This window comes from Chenopodium quinoa, unplaced genomic scaffold, assembly GCF_001683475.1.
Source record: "Chenopodium quinoa cultivar QQ74 unplaced genomic scaffold, ASM168347v1, whole genome shotgun sequence".
NCBI classification, from domain to species: Eukaryota; Viridiplantae; Streptophyta; class Magnoliopsida; order Caryophyllales; family Amaranthaceae; genus Chenopodium; species Chenopodium quinoa.
The window spans coordinates 7,040,983-7,063,046 of NW_018744502.1; the positions used below are offsets into that span (position 1 = coordinate 7,040,983).

Sequence of the window (22,064 nt, forward strand, 5' to 3'; positions counted from 1 at the left end):
GGGTTACAATCAACTCGGGTCATTTCTAAGTCGGGTCATTCTCGGATTCGAGTCGGGTTCGGTTTAAGTCAATAATTTGCGAAAAACATGTTTCGTCCCTGAAATTCGTCCCCAGAAATATGTTGTGAAACTAACCTCTTAAAATTCAAAGTGAAATATTGAAGGAATAGAGTTAGGATTCAATTTCCGTCCCGATACCAACATGAGATAACGACCTATACATATTGATTTAATAACAAGTTAGGTTGAATTTGGGTCGGGTCATAACAAGTCAGGTTGATTCGGGTCGGGTTTGTAACAAGTCGGGTTGAAATTCGAGTCGGGTTTGTAGCAGGTCGGGTTGAATTCGGGTTTTGACGGGTTAATACAGGTTTGGGTCAATTTTAGTTTATGTCAATAATTTACGGGTTACTTTCGGGTTGGGTCGTCTCTAGATCGGTTAATGTTCGGGTTCGGGTCTTAAATACTCGGGTCTAGGGTTGGTTTCAGGTCGGGTTAGGTCAGATTCGGGTCACCATTATTTTCGGGTTCAGACGGGTCGATTAATAGGTCGGGTTAGGATCGTTATTTTGGGTCGGGTCAGCTTTTGACAGCTCTACCAGCTAGTCAAACCAGCTAATATAACCAATTAGTCAAACCAGCTAATATAATCAGTTATATCAATCAGCTACCACCTAATTACCAAACAAGGCCCTTATTGTTTGGTTTGATGTAAAACGTTCTCATTGAAAAAGTTTCAAAGAAAATCAAATGAAAAATTCCATTTCTTTTGATGGAAAACATTTTTCATTGAAAATTATTTTTAAGGAAAACAATTCTTAGTGGGAACATGATTGTGAAAATTAGGAAAAGGAAAAAAAAAAAAAAGAATGTAAAAGGAAGGGGGAGAATGGAGGAGAGATGATAGAGAAGTGTATAATAAAGAGATTCACTAAAAGAAAATTTTATTTTGGTAGCGACTAATTATTTTTAACAGTGGAAAAACTGTTTCACTAAAAGAAAATTTAATTTTGATAGCGACTAATTAATTTGTAGTGATTCTACATTCGTTTTAATATGCACATTTGTTTGTAAAATAGTAGAGCTGAGAAATCGTATTATTTTACAATCACCATGGTAGACTTGTATAAAATCGATATGAAAAACATTATAATATATATTCACCTTTATATAGTACGTATATAAACTTATGAAAAATCGTATCGTTTACAATCGCAACTAAAACCCAAAAATCAATACAAAAAGCCTTTTGTACAGTTGTACACTATATATACAAATTTTATTTGACAAAGAAAACATAAAATATGTAATATCTTATTTGTAAAACATTTAAGGATCCTTCGGTTCATACATCTAAAAAGCTGGAATAATTAAAACAAAGGGAAAGGAGAATAATAGAATAACGTAACTCCCTATAATGTGCAATATTGTTTATTTCAAATAACAAAGAGAATTAGTGCCACCGTGGAACCACCACGTACACACCACCTCTTCAATTCTCACGCTTTCTCTTTTTTCGAACACCTTGAAGACCCCCACATCACCTTGGCTACTACCTACCCCACAACCTCCCCACGATGCCCCTCCCACACTCTAGTCACACCTCCTCATCCCTGAAAATCATTAGGAAACCCCTCCCTTTCCCCTTAACCTTTATCCCTCCCCTCAAAAAACCTTAAAACCTCCATTCCGACTGCCTAAACCCTTAACCGTCCCTCCTCCCACCTCAAAACCCTAGCCCACCCTCGAAATTGGGGGGAGCGGTTAAAGGTTTTAGGCGGTCATGGAAGGGGTTTTTAGGGTTTTTCGAGGCAGGGAAGTTTTTAGGGGAAGGGAGAGCTTTTTGAGAGGCAAAGGAGGGTGGATGGAAAAGGCTAGGTGGTGGGGAATTAAGTTGAAAAACTTTAGGGGAACGGGGACAGTAAAGGGGATGGAAAAAAAATGTCTAACAAACAAAGGGAGGAATAAGGGCATTTGATTCCCTTTCCTTTTGATGAATACCCTCAACTAAACGATCTTTTAATATTAGTGTTGAAGTTGCATGTATATTTTTTTTTTTTTTTTTTTTGTAAAAAATTAATTCAACATTTAGAAGCGATTATAATCGCTATAATAATTATCACGGTTAGATGTTGTTTTTCATAATGATTATTGAGGACATGCAACTCTAGTAATGTCGAAAATACTACTAAATGATATGGTAACTGTGGATATTATATCGAATAACCATTCATTGGGACAGTTTTTTATAACAAATACATCGATACCAAAGGTTAGAATAATAACCGCTATGAAAACTTATTTTCTTGTAGTGTTTTCTACCCTTTCATAGAACCTAACAAACAAAGGAAAATAGAGAGATGGATTTTCCAACAAAACAAACAAAAATATAGAGGTCTGTCAACCATGCTCTATCATTATCTTTGCCCTCCTTACAATTGCATCCTAAGCACAATTGTCAAAGAAAAACAAAGGCAAAGTTTGTAATTTCAAGAAACATGTTACATTCATTGACAAAGCTAGAAAGAAAAATTATTTGGACAACCAAAATCCTACTCGTATAAAGGAGAGGAATTTGATGAACTTTAAATCCCAATGGTTTTTTTTTCCACTTATTTGGAGAAATATAAATGAACAAAATTGACAAAATTAGTGTACGTACAAACACGTGTGAATATCTAACAAGTGTACTAAAAAAACAATTAAAAATTTGTTTACTTAATGAATTTGATTTTTATTTTTTATTTTTTATTTTATTTTATTTATGGTGCAGAGAGAGCAACAGACGGTAAAAATTACAAATAGTGTCTATTCTCATTTCTTACATATATTACCCCAAAACTTAGTTGATGACATACACCAATTGATGGATTACAAATGACACAATGCATGCCTCCTACAATCCTGCATCGATCATTTAGTGTTTTAGTCCCCTACTCCCCTTTGAAATGGACTACACACGTGAGTTCTATCTACTTCAAACTTCTTTTCATCAATGAGGTACACCTTTTGTTGCAACTCTAATGCATAAATGCATAATCATCAAATTTACTTGTCTAATTTCATTTTCTAAAAAAAAATAACAAACAAAAAATCAAAATTTACATTTGATTTATGGTAGGTCTAAAAAAAATATTTCACTCCAATTTAAAAATAAATTTTACCCACCCAACTAGAAACATTGAGCACAAATTAATTTGTTGAATCCGGCTTAGATTAGCAAGAAATCATCTTTGTCATAGTACTTGTGTGTAGATGGTACGCTAGCCAATTTGGTGGACAAAAATAGGTTAAAGTGAAGAACTTTTAAGAGTGTGACTTTAAAACGGCATAAATTTACAATTTATATTGTAATAGTGTGATACATGTAGTATCAGACTTTAAAAGCCATCCAAACTTCTACGTACCCCCTCAAGGCCTCAAACACATCAATAACCATAAAGATTAATACTTCGTATATCAACAAATATTACCAAAATTGATAATAATAAAAATGTTACAATTTAAAATTGTACTAAAATGCTTTTATTGTTTTTATTCACTTTATAACATTACACAAAGAGGTTATGTATGTACTCACAGTCTAAAAATAAGTTTTGAATATAGATAAAGAATTCATTTACTCCGTAATAAAAATCCGTAAATTTTTTTGGAAAAAATCAATCACACCTTGTTAAAAATCTATTGATCACATAAATATAAACCAGCTTTAATTGATCACACAAAACGTAGTTTTCATCGTATAAGCAAACAAAGATTTAAATTACTAACCAAATTTCAGTTTATGAACAAAAAAATAAAGATTACAATAAAATTTCTAGTTAAAAATGTATTGTCAAACATCAAAATATGGCCAATGCATAATTCTTTCAAATGAAGGAACAACAACTCAATAAACGTTACTGTCTGATTTTCTTAAATTACGAAAATGAAGATAATGATGCAACAAGTAATTGGTACATATACGTCACTTGAAAAGTCTTGAAGAATTAAATCATCAATAACATATCAAATGATGTCATAAATTTAGGATACAAGAAAATTATTTATTTCAATCCATACTCCTTTAATCCCTTTCACATCATATATTGTATTCATATCTAGGACTAACAAACTTTTTTTAAGCAAACATCAGCCACACTCTTCTTGTTGTTCAAGTTAATGCTTATAGCACTTGTGGTGTAGTAATAATGAATGAAATAATATCTTTGCATACCCAAATTCAATGAACTCAAAAAGTATAATAGTACCTTACTAAGAATATCATCTACGAGTAATATATTACAAGCTTGTATTTTTTTTTATCAAGATAAGATGAAAGACCCTACTGAATCACACATATTATAGGTTGAACCAACCTAGCTCCATAGATTATCGCTTGAGAAATAGAGGAGGAGGTAAGGGAATCCCCCTACTAAGCTACTCTCAAGCATTTGTAGTTGGTGGGACTCGAACTACAAGCTCGCATTAGATGAGAGTTTTTCTTTGACATTATACCATAAATACGTGATTTACTATATGAGATTTATTTATTTATTTTAATTTTGAGAATCAAGGTTAGCCTAGTTGGTTGGAGGTTGACCTTCCAACCTTGTGAGAGGGGTTCAATTCTCACCCCAAACAAGTAGGATCCCCAATTTCCCCCCTACTTAGGGCCTGAACTGGACTGAACTTATTAATTAGTGATTTTTAACTACGGATTAGTGATCTTTGATTATTTATTATTATACATATGTGTATATATACAAATATACATATTAAAATATTTAAGAAAAATATACTATATAAATAAAATATTTATGGAAAATATAGTAATACTCCCTCCGTATTTTTTAAAGTGTTACACTTTCCATTTCCGACAGTGTTTTTTTAAGTATTACACTTTTTTTTTGGCAAAAAAACTACATTCAAATATTATATCTCTCTCATCTCATGGTCTCTACCCAAACTCACTACTACTATTTTATTATATCTTTCCTCTCACATACATTACTTTTCAATAAACCATTAACTCCACTATCTTTCTTTTACAATTTTTTAATATTCCAACTATCCCACTTACCTCATATTTTATTTAAGTCAATTAAATTGGCAAAGACTATGTGTCGGTCAAAGTGTAACACTTAAAAAAACACGGAGGGAGTAACATAAAACACTAAAACATTTTAAAAACATATACAAGTACTATTTAATTAAAAAAATAAAATTAGTTTAAGTTGTGTAGTACTCTCATTTTGTCAATGAGTTTAACAGGTTAAATGTGTATCAAAAAAAATATATAACCATTTGAATAATGAATTGTATCAATATTATTATTATTATTATTATTATTATTATTATTATTATTATTATTATTATCTCAAAAACAAAAGCCATTTAACCTACAATAAATTAGTGGGAAGCCGAGATACAATCTGGGCCCCCACTCCTCTAGCTATTGCAAATCCTACCCTAGTGAAGATATGAGCTGCAGCACGAGCCCCAATGTCTTGCGTCGTCGAGAACCTTTGAATCCGCTTCAGTAACGCAACAGCCTCTTTCTCTAATTCCCCAAGCGAAGAAAAGGAGAAGGGAATGAAACCATATCCAATCGCCTAACATCGAGCTTCATACTTAACCCGCTTCCGATGAGCTGCATCAGCCACAACCCGCCGAGGAATGAAGTCAGATAGCCCTGATTGTGTCAAAGAAGAAGACCCTGTCAAATCAACACAGACATCGCGACCACAATCCCAGGAATAAAGTAACACATCCGCGGGTCTGAGGGCCTCGTCGTTCCCTCCGGCCAACCTAATGTCAACCTCTTTTCTCGCTGAAATCCCAGAACGAAAGCAAACATCAACAAGGGTATCCCGAACAACATTATGCCGATGTTTAATACCCACAATACCAGCACAAGACACTGCGTGATCACCGAAAATATCTCCAGCAAAAACCCTCGAACAAGCAGAGCACAACGTCGAGATAGAGAACAATGGTACACCCAACCGATAGGACAACACATAGCGATAAGTCTTGGCGTTCATCGTCTGACCCAACCCTGAAATAGGAACCGCCCGAAGCCAAGCAGAGGTGTGATCACCTTGCTGTGATTTCCATAATGCTGATTGTCGAGGAGTTAAAGAATAAGCAGATTCTGCAGAAGCGGTAACCTTTGTGAAATATATATCTGCCAATTTCTTCATGAGTTTAGGGGCAGCGACCTCACTAGGATTACTCAAAATGTCAGACTCCACTGTTCCATTAAACAGACTCAACGCATCCTCAAAGGCTCGTCCAAGACCAACAATGCCAGCATGCCGAAGAAGTTGTGTCTGCAACCCAGCAGACTGTAACCGAGAAGCAAGAAAAGCATAGTGACGAACATCACCTGCAGAATAAACACCAAGCCCTCTAAACGCAAATGGTAAGGTGGCAAGTCGCCACTGCCAATCACCAAATCCCGGCCCCGAAGCAGTAACAATACGCTCCATGGAAGATCGAAGAGCTGCATCAAAAGTGCGCTGAGCCACCTCAAAAGTACTAGGAGGACAAGTACGCAATGCAAAGTAGAGTTTTGAAACTCCAGTACATGCCCTAAGTAACAACAGCTCACACTGAGGATCATCGAGCATAGCGACCTTATCCATAAGGGCAATGGTCTTGGTCACCCTCTGCATCACAAGCTCACCACTAAAACCAGAATCGGAACTAGCGGGACCTCCAAGCAACCTAACACCACGCAAAGGTCGAGCAATATTAGGTGGAAAGACACCCACCAGCCTGCTTCGAGGGTCTTCTGTAGGCCAGAAAACTTCAGTTTTTTCCACATTAAGACATAACCCAGAACGAGGTCCTTCCTCCATAATCAACTGCAGAACTTGCCCCACCACCAAAGTGTCACCAATAATCGTGCCGTCATCTAAATACCAAGCCTGAAGACATACATCAAAATTCTCTCTGATTTTACACACCAGGGGTTGTAAAACCAAAGAAAAAAGCAAAGGACCAAGGGGATCACCCTGCTGCACCCCTTGAGATGACCATAAGGTTTGGTCCCCATAGTACAACCTGGCTGGATTAGAATAGCATAATTCTACCCATCGCGAAATGCCCGGACAACGACGACGTACCTCACGTAACATGACCGAACGATCAACCAGATTGAAGGCAGTTTGAAAATCCACCAACAACATAGATAAACCAACATCAGAACCACGGTCCTCAATCAACCGATTCACCGCATGAAGAATTGCCTCACCACCTGAAGAAACCCCAACACCAAATTGAAGGCCATCAAAGTAACTCCCTAAAAACTGACCAACCATAACAGCACCCACCTTCGAAACGAGACGCCGCCAAACCGTACCCACAGCAATAGGACGGATACCACCACCGGGCTTGACAAGTGGCGTAAGAGGAGCACTAGCAATGTACTCTCCTAATTCCATAGGACATCTCCCAGCTAGAAAGAGATTAACCACCCCAGTAATAGAGTCAACCAACTCATCTGATACTGCCACAGCCACACCACTCAAGCAATCCATAAGATGTTGAGCACGCAAACCATCCCTACCACATGATGTGCCACGAGGGAAACTCCTAATCCGATCCAAAACAACAGCAGAAGTCGTAACGAGATGAAGGTGATCAATAGGTATATCAGGCAAGGATGGAGATGGAGATGAAGGGTGCTTTGACTGTAAATCTGCAAGAGTGGCGTCATTATAAGGTGCAACGCCTGCTGAAGAAAGAACCCGAACCGCAGCAGTGTAATGGCCATCGCAAATCTTCCTACGACACTGCTTAATATTACGCTCTTCCAAATCAATGTCCTCATCATCAACCATCGACAAAGTAGGAGAATCCTCTGCCAAAATTTCCCTCACAAGCTGCAAATTACCACCCGCTACACTCCAAGAACAAATAGCACGGGAAATACTCTCTTCTTGATGCCGACGTCTTACCGAAGACCGAGACTCACGACTACTCCGCGGGCGAAAGATTTTAAGGATGCAAAGAGGTAACACCAACAAAGAGACCCAATTAGAAATGTCATCAGCCTTAGAGATCACCTTATCAAGAGCACCTTTCAGAACCCGAGAAAACCCCAAACGACATTTGGGAGGGATAGACTTAACAGAGCGAAACCCCTTAGAGAATAAACAATCAAGGAGGGCCACATAAAAACCACCGTTATGATCTTGCACCAATCCATCCATACGATCAACTCGAGCAGGAGAAGAAGGAGATTGCGGCTTGGTGAAATTATGAAGCACAAAACGAACAACACCATCTCCTTCATCAGGGGTGACACATCCTCATCCCCACGATGACGACACTTAATACGTACCGTGTGCGTTTTATAGAAAACTCCACATAACCAAATCCCCATACGCCTAAAAGTAACTTCTGCCTCATTATAAACAGCCAAATTAGAAGTAAGAGAATGTCGGGTGATATCTCGCGCACCGATACAACAATGAAATTATTATTATTATTATTATTATTATTATTATTATTATTATTATTATTATTATTGTAATAAGAGCTTAAAAGAATGAAATTTGGCTTTATATCATTAGCAATATCAATAGACATAAACTGAACTAAACTTAACAGATTAGAGCTGAACTGAACTGAACTGATTAGAGTTGAACGTAATTGAACTGAAAATAAATGTACAGGAGCAGACCTTTAATTACAAGGGAATTCTTCTTACCCACTAAAAAAATAAACAAATATAATAAAATTAGATAAGGGTTTTTCTTTGACTATATACCGTAAGTACATCATTTTCTATATACAAGCTCACATTAGAAGAAAGTTTTTCTTTGACTATATATCATAAATACATCATTTGCTATATACAAGCTCACATTAGATGAGACTATGAGAGTTTGGCTATATAGAGGTACACCAAAGCTTCATCCCCAAAGGGCAAAATCAATTAGTCTTCTTCTCTTATTTTATTCACTCTTTTGTACTTCCAACTAACATGAGGTTCAATAATCTCTTCTTGAACTATTGGTTCTATTGGCACTCTTTCTCCACATAGATTTTTGAATTCTCTTCATTTTGCATAATTCTTTAAATTAATGGTACATCCGTTTTTTTCAACTAGTAAAGTAGTAATGGGATAGGAACTTAAATTGCTCTTTATATCATGATGTATTGTTTTTATTGGGCTTATACACAAGTCATTTTCTAATGGGCTTAACACAAACCAACATCATAACATCAATTGATACTCTTTCCGTTTCAAAATGTTCTTCTTATTTTGACCTTTTTAAAAGACAATCACTATCAAAGCAAGAAGTTCATTTAGGAGCGAAGATAGTAATAAATAGAATAGTCTACCTGATTTATCTATATACATACAATTATTTTCAACTCGCATATTTATCAATCTTTTAATAATAGTATCATATAGAGATGACAAGTCTTATTTATATCCAATTTCAACTTGTTTCATATATCTAAGCTATCAAATGTAGGAAAAAAAAAAGGTAGCAGCAACAAGTTGAATTCTCACCATGCTAACTTGTTTGGGGTCATATTCACTTCTATATTCAATGACCTTAATAAAAGGATGATATAATTGACATCAATCAATTAGTTGTAACTATTTTCATAGATTGGGGTCGAGTTAACTACAAAAGGTCCACTTTGTGACCAAAAGGGCCAAAATAGAGTAACTTCCTCCTTTGTTCATCTTTACACTTTACAATAACGGTTGTTAAATATTTTCCTAAACAATCATTGCATATTTGATTTATAGTATGTCAAACATAAAGCTTTTTACCTATTTTTGAAAGGTTTGAAACTTTGACGAACAAATCAAAGAAGATATATATAAGAAATTAATTTATGCTTCTTTTAGGTTGATTAGTATAACTATAACTTTTAAGACTTTAATACCTTTTACCTATCTAGTTAGTAATCACGGCCACTTAAGGAGGAGAAAGGATAAGCGAATCTACACCCTTAAAGCTCTCATATTGGATATCTTTGTATTATATTAAGCTTGTGAGGTATATATATATTATAAGTCAAGTACTTATTGATAAATCCTCGAGACATTAAGCTTAAAACAAATCGGTGGGTGAAAAACTGAAAATCATCAAGGAATTTTAAAACGTCTGATATTTTGACTGATCTTTTAAGGTTGAAACAGGAAAATGTCAAAAGAGAAAATTTTTCACTTCTAGAAACTTGAAGGTCGTGAACAATGTTCTATTGAGGTTATTATAATGCAAATCAACCTTATGTGTACCATATATATGTATCTAGCAACGTTGAGGAAAAGTATACAGAAAGTTCATTCATATTTTAAGAAAGTTCATTCATATTTTAAGAAAGTTCTTCAGCTGTCCAACTGTGCACTTTTCCAAATAAAGTCAGCTGTGGACTATAAAAAGTACTTCATATGTGTAGAAAAATGTTAAATTGCTCGAGTTCCAGTATACTAAACATGGTAATATAAATTGTCAAAACCGAGAACAATTCGCGATAAAGAAACATCGTTCTTAAACACCTTAATAAGGAAAGGATAACAATACATGAAACTGAGACCAAAGGGAGTATAAGTGAATAAGTACTCGGTAAGTCCGTAATACTTTGTAGAAGTTTCAAACCTTTCTCAAACTTATATTTTGCCATTTTACCTTCGAACATATGCACATTTTATTCAGATTTTAAAGATTACAAAGAGGGTAACAGACTAACAGCCATACAATATTGTAGAGTTACAAACTAGTCAGTAAATATCATATACTGTAGGTTTTTCTTTTTACATACAATGATACAAAAGACGTACCAAATTAAAAAATGAAAATTTCTTCTAAACAGAAAGGTTTCAGGACTCATTGTTCAGTTCTGCTACTTGCAGTTTCCAAGACTTGGAATCTTCTAACTCATCCTGTCAACATTATTAACAAAAAATCAGCAACTTCATGGTACAAATTCAATACATTCACATCAAATCATTATAATTGAATCTTTACATCTTTGTGAAAAATAACTAGCAACTTTAAATTTGTAGATAAATCATCGCCGCCAAAATATTTCCCATCTCTCACTCTTTATTCAATTAACTCATCATGCTTCACCATATTCATATCAAATCGATAGATAAATAACTACCAATTTGTCAATTCAAAAATAAATTGAAATGAAAACAAGATGTCACTGTATCTCACTCTTTTTAAGTCTGTATCAATTAAAGAACTAAGGTAAGTTCCTAGGGCATCTCATCATTGGACTAAGAGATAGCAGCACTCCCTTCACAAACAAGATGGGCCGAGGCCCAAAGCACTCACTATGCTGTTTCCAAATTCCCGAAACCTACTTATTATTCATCTAATCATCTAGCGTAAGCTGAAATGATGCACCATTAAAAAAAAAATAGAATAATTCTCACCTAAAAGTACGGAATATCAACAATTTGCATTTCAATAAGGAAAAGATAGAATACAATTCAATAATACTTCATATCAAACACGTAAACATGTTATTAGCCACTACATTAATTATTTATTCTGACAGTGATTAGAATTTAAATATTTGTACGGAGATTTTTAAGCTTGTAGAGGGTACAACTAACTTTACCTGAAACATTTTCTCTCTCCATTGGAATACACAACCACGGGCTTCTAGATGTTCAAAAAGTGGCTGTGGAAGCAAGGTTTTGAATGACGAATGAAGCTTGACTTTAGTCAACCCTCCACAAGCCAGTAGGGCTGCAGCTAAACCTCTTGGGCTCAAGCCTTTCAAGTGCAAAATGACCATGCTCTGTAAACAGCCTATGCTTGCTAGGGACAACAATCCAACATCTGTAATCGATGTACAAGACATATTTATCTGTGGATCAGAGACAAGATAAAGTCATCAAACATTGTTCACCCCAAAATTTTGTAGCAAGATGTGGCATTTTAAATTGAGAGGAGGAAAGAGTTGAAGTCTTAAAATATTTACAAGAAAAGAAGCAGAAGAAGATACCTCTTTAAGATTCTGAGAAAAGTGAGCGAGAGGTAGGACTCCAAAATCGTTGATTTTATAGCACTTCTTTATATCTAACTTGGTGAGGTGCTTACAACCAACGGCAATAGCTGCTATACCAAGAGATGTAATGAGAGGACATCCACGGCATTCTAAGGTGCTTACTTTTGCACATTTTGACATAGAAATCAAAGCAGCATCTGTGATGCCACTGCAGTAGGATATGTTGATCATTTCTAGACTAGGACAACCACGAGCAATTGCTGTGATGCCTGAATCGGTGATCTCCATGGACCTGATCCAGCAAACAGCATTAGACATATGCAAGGAAATGTGTAACTAATAATAATAATAAATAAACAAATAGTTAAATAAAATAAAATTTTAAAAATAAACGCACCCACACATCTTTGCAGTCCTACTTACAATAATCACATGGTTTAAAAACACATCAAAGTTCAAAATTGTAGGGACAATGATTCAATGAAAATCACGTACTGTTTTCCAGGACCTTCTCTTCCAGATTCTCAGTATAAATATTATTTATTTATTTATTTATCCTATTAGCAATTCTCAACAGTACATTCCATGCTTGATGAAAATCCCCATTTTAGACTTTCATGCATGGAAAGTAAAAATTAATTTCAGGGATCTGTTCTCTGTAGTTAGATGTCATTGTTCTCTACTAGTCTCTCCCTAGATTACACGATTCATGGCTTTTTAACAAAGGAGTACAATAAAAATTGATGGACAAACTTGTTGCAGAAGCGAAGATTAGTTAAATGACATAAATTCATAAGTTTTCGGCTGGGTGGAGTATAATTTGTAGTGCAGTGCCTCAAGCACTAAATCCCTGGCTATATACTTCTCACTCATAGGAGCCTTTTGAAACAGTTTTTAGGAGTAAAACAACTGCTCTTAAAATTTTGGACTGTACAGACAACTAAACTTAAGCTACTTGGCAGTGAAATATAAAAATATTAATCCACAAACCTGTACAAGTCAAGTTCCACAAGCTTTGAACAGCGATTTCCAATAAAATTCAGCCCCTCATTGGTTATGTTCAAACAGATTCCAAGTTTAAGAATCGACAGATTTGAGCACTTGGAGATGGACTTTAGACCTGCATAAAAACGACGGCTGTAAGCTCGCTGCAACAATACAAGAAAACATCCAAAAAAAACTTAAATAGAATGCAAAAATCAAACCTTCATCATCTATCTCATTATCAGTAAGGTCAAGTTCCTCAAGTAAATTGCATTTCCGACCAATTAGAACAAAGGCTTCCCTAGGAACCAAAGTACAAGATTCCATCCTCAGAGAAGTGAGAGACATGCAGGAATAGGCAACATGGGCAATAGATACGCAAGTTAACTTCCGACAACATGTAATGTCTAACTTCCGGAGCTCCTTTTGCTTCTTAACTAAAGAGGACAAGCCTTCATCAGTCACACCAGAGCATTTACTCAAGCTCAGCTCCCGTAGTGAAGCACAATAGTTCCCAATGGCCTGAAGACCAGAACATGTAACTAGGCAACCATCAAGTTTGATTGATTGCAATTTAGACAGCCTCTGTAAACTACGAGCAAGATCAAGAGTGACCTGAAAATACAAGACAAGGTAAGAAACAGGGCAGATAATCTACATATTATTGATTTTAAATGAAGAGAAATCTTACAGGAGAGCCGTATGCTAACGTTAATTGTCGCAGACAGCCAGTCCCACTAGTCAATGAAGATAACCCTGTGTCGCTCACATTCTGGCAACTTGATATGTCAAGATTCTACAAACACAAGAACACCAATTAGGACAATTATTTCTTCCTTCAATGAAAATATATATATATATATATATATATATATATATATATATATATATATATATATATATATATACTAGGGCAGTCATTTAATTTCATATGAGTAACAATACCTTCAGTGACTTAGATCCTTGCTTCAATAAAATAAGGCTGTCATCGTCGATCCCAAAGCAACCTTCTAGAATCAGCTCTTCAAGATACTGTAGCTTCAATATAGCTGGTAAGCATTTACTAGTGATCTGAATCAAGAAAATACAGCAAAATCAGACTTTTCCTTTTCATTAAGCAGCCTGGTAGCCTAACATGTTTGAATGATATTCGTTAAAGTAAAAAACAGAAGTAAGAAATATGCTTTCAAGCTACTTTCTAGAATGAACCAAGATTTGCTAATTAAACATGCGATAAATTAGTTACCATTAGTGCTCAATATCAATGACCACCTTTAGCTAATAACTATCACAAAACTTCTAATAGTATCAGAAAAGGGGCTTTCATATCATCTCATCAGTCATTACCAAATGAAATACCAACCTAAACAGATTCGAGTGCGGAAAACACAAACCAAAGGTGTCAATATCATCGGAATACTCCAGAAAAAGCATATGCCACAAAACTGATTATACCCTTCAAGCAAAAAATATAAATCAGATTCCAGCACAATATCAAATAAACAAACAGCTTGTAATACTTCTTACCAGAATCATACATACACCAAGAGAAACATTGGCAACGCAAAATAGACCCAAATACTCCCTTCGTCCCGTCCCGTCCCTATATGATTGCCCCATTTGACTTTCCACGGTCAACAACACACATCTTTAACCATCAATATCTTCAGTTACAATAAGATGATATAAAGAATATATGTAATCAACAAACACACAGCATTTGGGACTTGAAAAGTGGCAAACTTGCAATCAATGAAGGTTAAATTCTGTCAAAAATGATTCCAAATATTTCTTTTTTCACTAGTTACAGAAAATTATACTACGTACTTCAAATTCAATGATAAACATGCATTATAAACCCATAATGAAACTATCACCATTTCAAAGCTCAAAACAGCAAAAACCCAATTCAAATTTGCAGTAACTAAATATGAAAATTAAAATTCTAAAAAAATATGAAAGCATCATACAATTTGCAACCTAGATTAATGGAATTTAGGAACAGAGATTATACCGGCAAATATGAAAGATCCAAATTGCGGAGCTCTTTACACTTTACAGCAACAAGTTCAACACCTAAATCTCCAATTCCCAAACACCATTTCAAGCCAATTGTCTTCAATTTAGGGCATCCAACAGCAATACAACCAATCCCAATATCAGTAATCAATTTACACCGCCCTAACCAAAGCTTCTCCAAATTCTTCGCTTCACCAATCGCCGCCGCCGCCGAATCCCGCAATTCCGTCGCATTCGACAAATCTAACGCCGTCAAACTCCGGCAATTCGCCACCAAAACCGCCAAACCATTTCCAGAGAAGAACTTCGACCTCGACAAATCGATAAAACGCAGCGTATTACCGCATGCCATAGCAATTACAGAGAGCGAATAATCGGTGATTCTAGGGCAAAGACTCAAATCTAGGGTTGAAATTTGCGGGTAACGAGTAAGAATTGAAGGCAAATGTTCAGAACGAAGAGGTTTTAGGGTTCTACGATGCTTCGATTCAATTGAATAAAACGATTTACATACTAAAGAGAATGATTTCTTGTCTTGCGGATTGTTGTCGTTGAGATAATCGAGGATAATAAATACGAGTTCTTCGCTAAGTAGATCGAACAAGTTGGTAAATGAAGATGAAGCTTCCGCCATTGTTGATCTCTGTTTCTTCATTTTGGAGCTTTAATGGCGGAAATTAGCAGAAAATTGAAGGGTTTAATTAAATTAAAATTTATTTAGAGTGATAATATTAATGATTAGGTAGCTGAAATGAGAGTTAACGGTTAATAGAGAGAGAAATGAGAGGAGAGAGAAAGCCGGGATAATAAGGAAGGTGGTTGATGAGAATATGAGAAGAGCAGAGTGTGATCGGAAAGGAAACTTATAATGAGTGTTAAATTTACATTGTTGTCCTTTTTCGCTTTTCTTTTCAAAAGTTAGGTCACTCTTTTGTCCTTTTTAGTTGTGGACAATATTGCCCTTCAAATTTTTTTTCGCCGTTTACAATACAATATGGAGAGAATGATGGCTAGCTCAAGTGGTTAGAATTTCCCTCCCGATTGATTCTCACCCTCGCCCTTGTGGCTCTTTAAACAACATAAAAAAAAAAAAACAATACAATATGGAGTATCACTCTATATAATCAGGCCTTGTTCATTTGAGTTAAGTTGTTCTGCTTTGCTGAAATTTGTTCTGCTTTGGTCTAAAATGAGTTGAAAGCTCTATTCTGCTCTGTTGAAATTTATTTTGCTCTGTTTTTTTGGAATCTGCTATGCTCTGCTCAGCTGACTTCTAATCTGCTCTACTCTACTTTACCATAGCTTAATAAAATAGGCCCTTACTCATTTCGTCCCATATTGTTTGTACCATTTGGCCCAAAACACTCACAAAAAATGGGTTCACGATGCAAACAAAAGAGGACTAAAGAAGTAAAATACATTTGTATAAGAATTGATGAGCAACTCAACTTATGACTTTGAGGTTACGAGTTTGAGCCTCATTAACTACTATTAATTGGGAGTAGGGGTTTTCACTTACCCTTCCTCCAATCCTCCCCTCCCCCCTCTCTACTCTCAAACGTTAATATGGAGCGTTGAGCTGACTTAACCTGTAAGAGATGTCTTCTATAGGTCGGTTCCTTCATCTTATCTTAAAAATATTTTAAATTAAAAATAAATTTTGATATATTAAAAAAATACTAAAATGTTAAATTTCAATTGTCATTTCCCCATGAATTCGAATGTAACAAACATAACTAAGGAAGGAAGTGCTACTTCTTAATCCTTAATCAATTTTCAAAACTAATTATCGCTAATTAACTATATAAACGTGTCATTGACACTCATCAAATCATCACATTTATATTTCAACTAAAAAATTAAGTATATTATTGCATTTCCTAGTATAGGATCGAAGAAATTTATTAGAACCCCTTGTGATTTTGAAACTTTCATCATATTTCCTTACACCTTAGTCTTACATGTGGTTTATGTACTCGACATACTATTCGTAATACATGTGATAAGTTAGTTTATAAGAATGAGTCACCATTAAAATCATCAATTTTCACTACTAATTGTCACTAATTAACAATATAAACTTATCATTGTCACTCATCAAAACATCACATTTATTTACATTTCAACTAAAAAATTAAGTATATTATTGCATTTCCTAGTATAGTGACAAGGGTTTGAAAAGAAAGAGCGATAAAATGAATATTAACAAAAATTGAGTTATCCACTATGATCCAAGAAATTTATTACAACCCCTTGTGATTTTGAACCTTTCATCATATATCCTTACACCTTAGTAGTACATGTGGTATATATACTCGATTATTCGTGATACAAGTGATAAGTTAGTTTATCAAAATGATTAAATGAGTCACCATTAAAAGTCCTAATCATTATTTTAATTTTTTTAATTTGCTCAAATCTACAAGATTATATTATGGTGAATTTTGTATGATAGTTTGGCCAAATTTCATTCACAATACAACTTGTTTTCCCACCTAATTTCAAACTCAATCCAATATATTTTTGAGAAAAATTTATAGAATCACAAAGATAGAAGATCAAGGTTTAAGGAAAAAAAAAATACCTTTGAGAAGTTGCTGGCTTCAAGTCATAAATTGAGCTAAAAAAAACTTTCAATGCATATAGAAGCTCAATGTTGGTTATTGTATATTTATATTACCTTTACCTTTTAAAAAACTATAATCAATTCGAGGAGGTTCTTTACGCATTTAAATAAGATTATGTTTAGTTTATTTAAGTTTTTTCTTTGTGTTTGGAGAACCACATGAGCAGGTAATAATAAAAATCGATCTTAGTGATTAGGGGATTTTTCCCCACCAATCACCATCTGACAAGTGGACCAATCAGGTTCCGCCATGTGTCCGTCACATGGGCCAATAGGAGCCTGCCATGTGTCAAGCCATGATCCGTCCACTATGGACCAATTACGACACGACACGTGTCCTTCCCATGACACCTGGAATAACCGGTCACCTAGGCCCAACTTCCGTGGGAAGCCTAATCAGCCCAAGGTTAACCTAAACCTAGATTGGCACGTTTCCCGAGGTTATAAATACCTCCCTTAATCCTCATTAAGGGAGATTACGCAGATTACACACATTAAACTCTCTCACCTAGAGAGACCCAATCACTTTAATTTCCGCATTAATTTCTCCTTAATCAAGTACTAACTTGACCGTCGGAGGCGGATCTCCAATCATCCGGAGCATCCGTTTGTTTTGCAGGTACAGGCGTCCGGTTCCAGTCTCGGAATTGTAACTCTCTCGCAGGACATCAGAAAACCCCGAAACATTTTGGCGCCGTCTGTGGGGAGAGTACTTCTGAGATGGCATCCACGTTTGTACCGGCTCCTGAAGAGAGACGTCCCCTAGACGACCCTCTAGTTCAGTCGGACAACGATACCGAGAATGAATTTGAAGTTGAAGCTCACACAGCTTCAGACGGGACCCTAAGGGCCCGACGTACCCGTCATACCGAAAGGAGGGAACGGGAACATCTTCAAACTGGAAGCGAGCCAGCAGGCGCACCGCCTGTTCGGCAGCAGCCGACTGATGGGTCTGCTCCCATCACAAGGAACGAACTCATGACCTTCATGAGGGACTTCAAGGGAGAAATTCAAGAGTTGATCAACAAAAAGCCGCCTGCTCTGGACAAGGAGCAGTCGGCTAAGAAACCCTCCACTTCACGGAAGAGGAAGCCAGTTCAAGGGCGAGAGGCGACCCCTCATCCTAAATCTAGGAAGTGGGAGCCACCTGCCCTTGATTTCACAAAATACCATTTTCCTACTCCAGGAAATAGGAAACATGTTCGTCATATTCAGGCGGACGGGTCGAGGAAAACATACACAGACGCTCGGCTACTGCTAGAGCAGAAGAAGAGTGACCGATTGTCAGAGTCGGCCTCTACTTCAAACTTCCAAGACAGTCTGCGAAATACCTCGATGAGGCATACTCAGTCGTATCATGAGAGTCAGTCAGGCGGCACCTCCCGTCAGTCCGGCTTTCATAGCGACCAGGCGGTACCAAACTTACCGTTTGTACCGCAACAACAGTATTTTTTACAGCCACCTCCGTTTGGTGGACATGCAGCAAAAAATGTCCAACCTATGGACTGGCAGCTACGGTTGCTTAGACTTGGTGAACAGCCGTCGGCCTTCTCCAAGGAAATTACTGAAGCTGCTCAGCCGGTCAAAGTGAAAAATGTATTAGTAGGCGCCTATGACGGCACTACTAACCCAGAAGACCATTTGATGGCATTCACCAACCTAATGTACCTTCAAGGGTTGGATGATCCCACTTGGTGCAAGTGTTTCCCAGCGACTCTCAAAGGAATCGCACAACAATGGTTCGGCAACCTGCCGACTGGTTGTGTAAATAACTTCAAGACGCTTGCTTACTTATTCACCTCCAACTTCGCCATGAACATCCCTGCGAAGAAGACGACCCTTGATTTAGGAACAATTCAGCAGGGCGAGAAGGAGGGGCTTCGTTCTTACATCAGGCGGTTTAACCTGATGAGAATACAGATTCAAGGGTTACCGGATGAAGTAGCCTATACTGACTTTTTCAGAGGTCTCAAAGACGGGTCGACCTTCAAATTTGTTTTGGTCCGAAAGAGGGTGGCGACTCTTCAAGAGGCCTTGATTGAAGCGGAAGCTTATATACAGGCGACTGATCTTTGTAGTACGGTAAAAAAGTCAGACGGGAGAAGGTCCGACAAAAGAGAAGGACGACAGAAACAGTCGTCAAACAAAGACGAGAAGAGAAAAGAGGTCTGGGCGGCTGATTCCTCTAAACAGCCGGCCCAGAAAAAGAAAAAAGAATTCAAACCATACTCCCCAAAGTATGCGTTTAACAAGGATAGCCAATTTATCCTAAAGGAAATCAAGGGACGGATCTCAATTGAGAAGCCGGTCCCCATGAAGGGTTCTGCAAACAACCGGAACCAAGAAAAATTCTGTGATTATCATGAAGATGTTGGTCATCACACCAATGAATGCATCAGTCTCATGCGGTATCTGGACCGCCTGGCTGAGCAAGGTAATCTTGACACTTATGTCAAGAAATCTATGGGGAACACTTCCTCGAAAAAAGCAGACGGCCAAAAAGAATCAACAGGCCGACAGTTCCGATACAGATGATGCAGTCGTCTACACCATTGCAGGCGGCTTCTCAGGAGGCGGCCCCACTATTAGGGGCAACAAAGACAATATCAGACGGTTAGATGTAAATTCCGTTCACCAAGAACGGCCCTCCAAATATTCATTTCCTGAGATTGTCATCACTGAAGAAAATCTAGGAGGGGTAAGAGGGCCGCATGACGACCCTATCGTTATTGAATGTAAAGTGGCCAACCAGAGAGTTGGCCGAATCCTCATAGATACCGGAAGCTCCTCAGATCTCGTCAGTAGCAAATGTCTGTCGAAACTAAAATATCAGACTGATTGCATACATCCGGCATCCCACCCTTTAGTAGGGTTTGGAGGAGGAGTCGTCCCCCCAGTGGGACGAGTGGATTTACCCATCCGCCTAGGCGAAAAAGGGGAAGGACGACACATGGTAGTCCGGTTCCTGGTAGTAGAAGAACTCTCGGCCTACAACATGATTCTGGGACGACCAACCCTGAATAATTCCAAGGCTGTTATAATCCCATCTCTTATGTTGCTCAAGTTTGAGAGGGATAATGGAACAGTCGGGTCCCTAAGGGGAGATCAGAGGATGGCCCGTGAGTGCTATCTCTCGGATGTCAAGCCCACTGTTATGGCCACTGGGTCGAGCGGTGGAAAAATAGACCTTGACAATGTCAAGGAGAGTGCGCCTGTTCAAGAAGCAGGCGGCAAGAAGAGAAAGGCATCCCAGACAGGGGCCGCAAGAAAAGACAGAAAATAGCAATCATTGGCAGAGGAGCGGTCGGATGAATTCCGCCCTCAGCCAGCTGGTGAGCATACGGACCTGATCTTAGATGACTCGCGTCCTGACAGAACAATCAAGGTTGGGACGACTGCTCTAAGGGACCTGGGTGACGACTTTCACAAACTATTGAAAGAATACAAGGACATCTTTGCATTCGAAGTCCATGAAATGCCAGGCATTAGTCCTGATCTGGCGGTACATAAACTGGCCGTGGATCCGAAAAAGAAGCCGGTACGGCAGAAGAAGCGGAACCATGGCGAAGAAAGAAGTCAGGCGGCAGCCGCCGAAGTTAAAAAATTACTTGATGCAGGGTTCATTCGGCAATGTTACTTCCCAGACTGGGTTGCAAATGTGGTGCTTGTTAAAAAGCCGAATGGCACCTAGCGAATGATTGTAGACTACACAGACTTAAACAAGGCGTGCCCCAAAGACAGTTGTCCTCTGCCTAAAATTGATAACCTGGTCGACTCAACAGCCGGCCATGCTTTGATGAACTTTATGGACGCCTACTCTGGTTTCCATCAAATTCCTTTATGGGAGAAAGATCAGGAGAAGACGGCCTTCGTCACTGATCAGGGGTTATACTGTTACACGGTCATGCCGTTTGGTCTTAAGAATGCCCCGGCCACTTTCCAGCGAATGATAAACACTGTGTTCTTTGATCAGATTGGGAGAAATGTCGAGGCATATATTGATGATATGATTGTCAAGTCTAAACTTCAGAAAGATCATCTGTCGGACCTCCGAGAAACTTTCGCCACACTCAGGCGGCACCATGTCATGCTCAATCCCAAGAAATGTGTCTTTGGAGTTGAGTCTGGGAAATTTCTAGGATTCCTTATCAATCAGAGAAGAATAGAGGCGAACCCTGAGAAGGTGCAGGCGGTCATCGACATGCAGTCGCCTCGTACCATCCGAGAGGTTCAGAAGTTAACAGGTTGTCTGGCGGCCTTGGGAAGATTTCTAAGCCGATCAGGCGACAAATGCCTATACTTTTTCCAGGCAATTAAGAAAAAGGCAAGGTTTGAATGGGGGCCGGATGCTGAGGCGGCCTTCCAGAAATTGAAAGTTCACTTGCATTCCTTGCCGAGGCTGGTCAGCCCTTTGCCCAAATAAGTACTCTACATGTACCTGGCCGTCTCTGAT

At 37.6% G+C, this 22,064-nt stretch overlaps 1 protein-coding gene across 1 annotated transcript; it reads right to left on the minus strand.

Annotated features, from left to right (window-relative positions):
- Window positions 1-10,640: 10,640 nt before the first annotated feature.
- Window positions 10,641-16,057, minus strand: LOC110698107 (F-box/LRR-repeat protein 3-like). The gene is made up of 8 exons (XM_021875510.1): window positions 14,981-16,057; window positions 13,912-14,037; window positions 13,658-13,762; window positions 13,188-13,581; window positions 12,973-13,102; window positions 11,980-12,274; window positions 11,590-11,841; window positions 10,641-10,900 (listed from the first exon to the last, which is right to left on the minus strand). The coding sequence occupies exons 1-8, from the start codon at window positions 15,638-15,640 to the stop codon at window positions 10,838-10,840; spliced, it is 2,025 nt and encodes a 674-aa protein (XP_021731202.1). The 5' UTR covers window positions 15,641-16,057; the 3' UTR covers window positions 10,641-10,837.
- Window positions 16,058-22,064: the final 6,007 nt, after the last annotated feature.

Bases quoted from the DNA above. Each gene is read 5' to 3' on its own strand.
- LOC110698107 (XM_021875510.1), bottom strand. From the start codon at position 15,640: ATGAAGAAACAGAGATCAACAATGGCGGAAGCTTCATCTTCATTTACC. The intron at 14,038-14,980 runs GTATAATCTCTG...TTCTTGATTCAG, and splicing joins TGGATCTTTCATATTTGCCG to ATCACTAGTAAATGCTTACC. The intron at 13,763-13,911 runs GTATTGTTACTC...TTGTGTTTGTAG, and splicing joins AAGGATCTAAGTCACTGAAG to AATCTTGACATATCAAGTTG.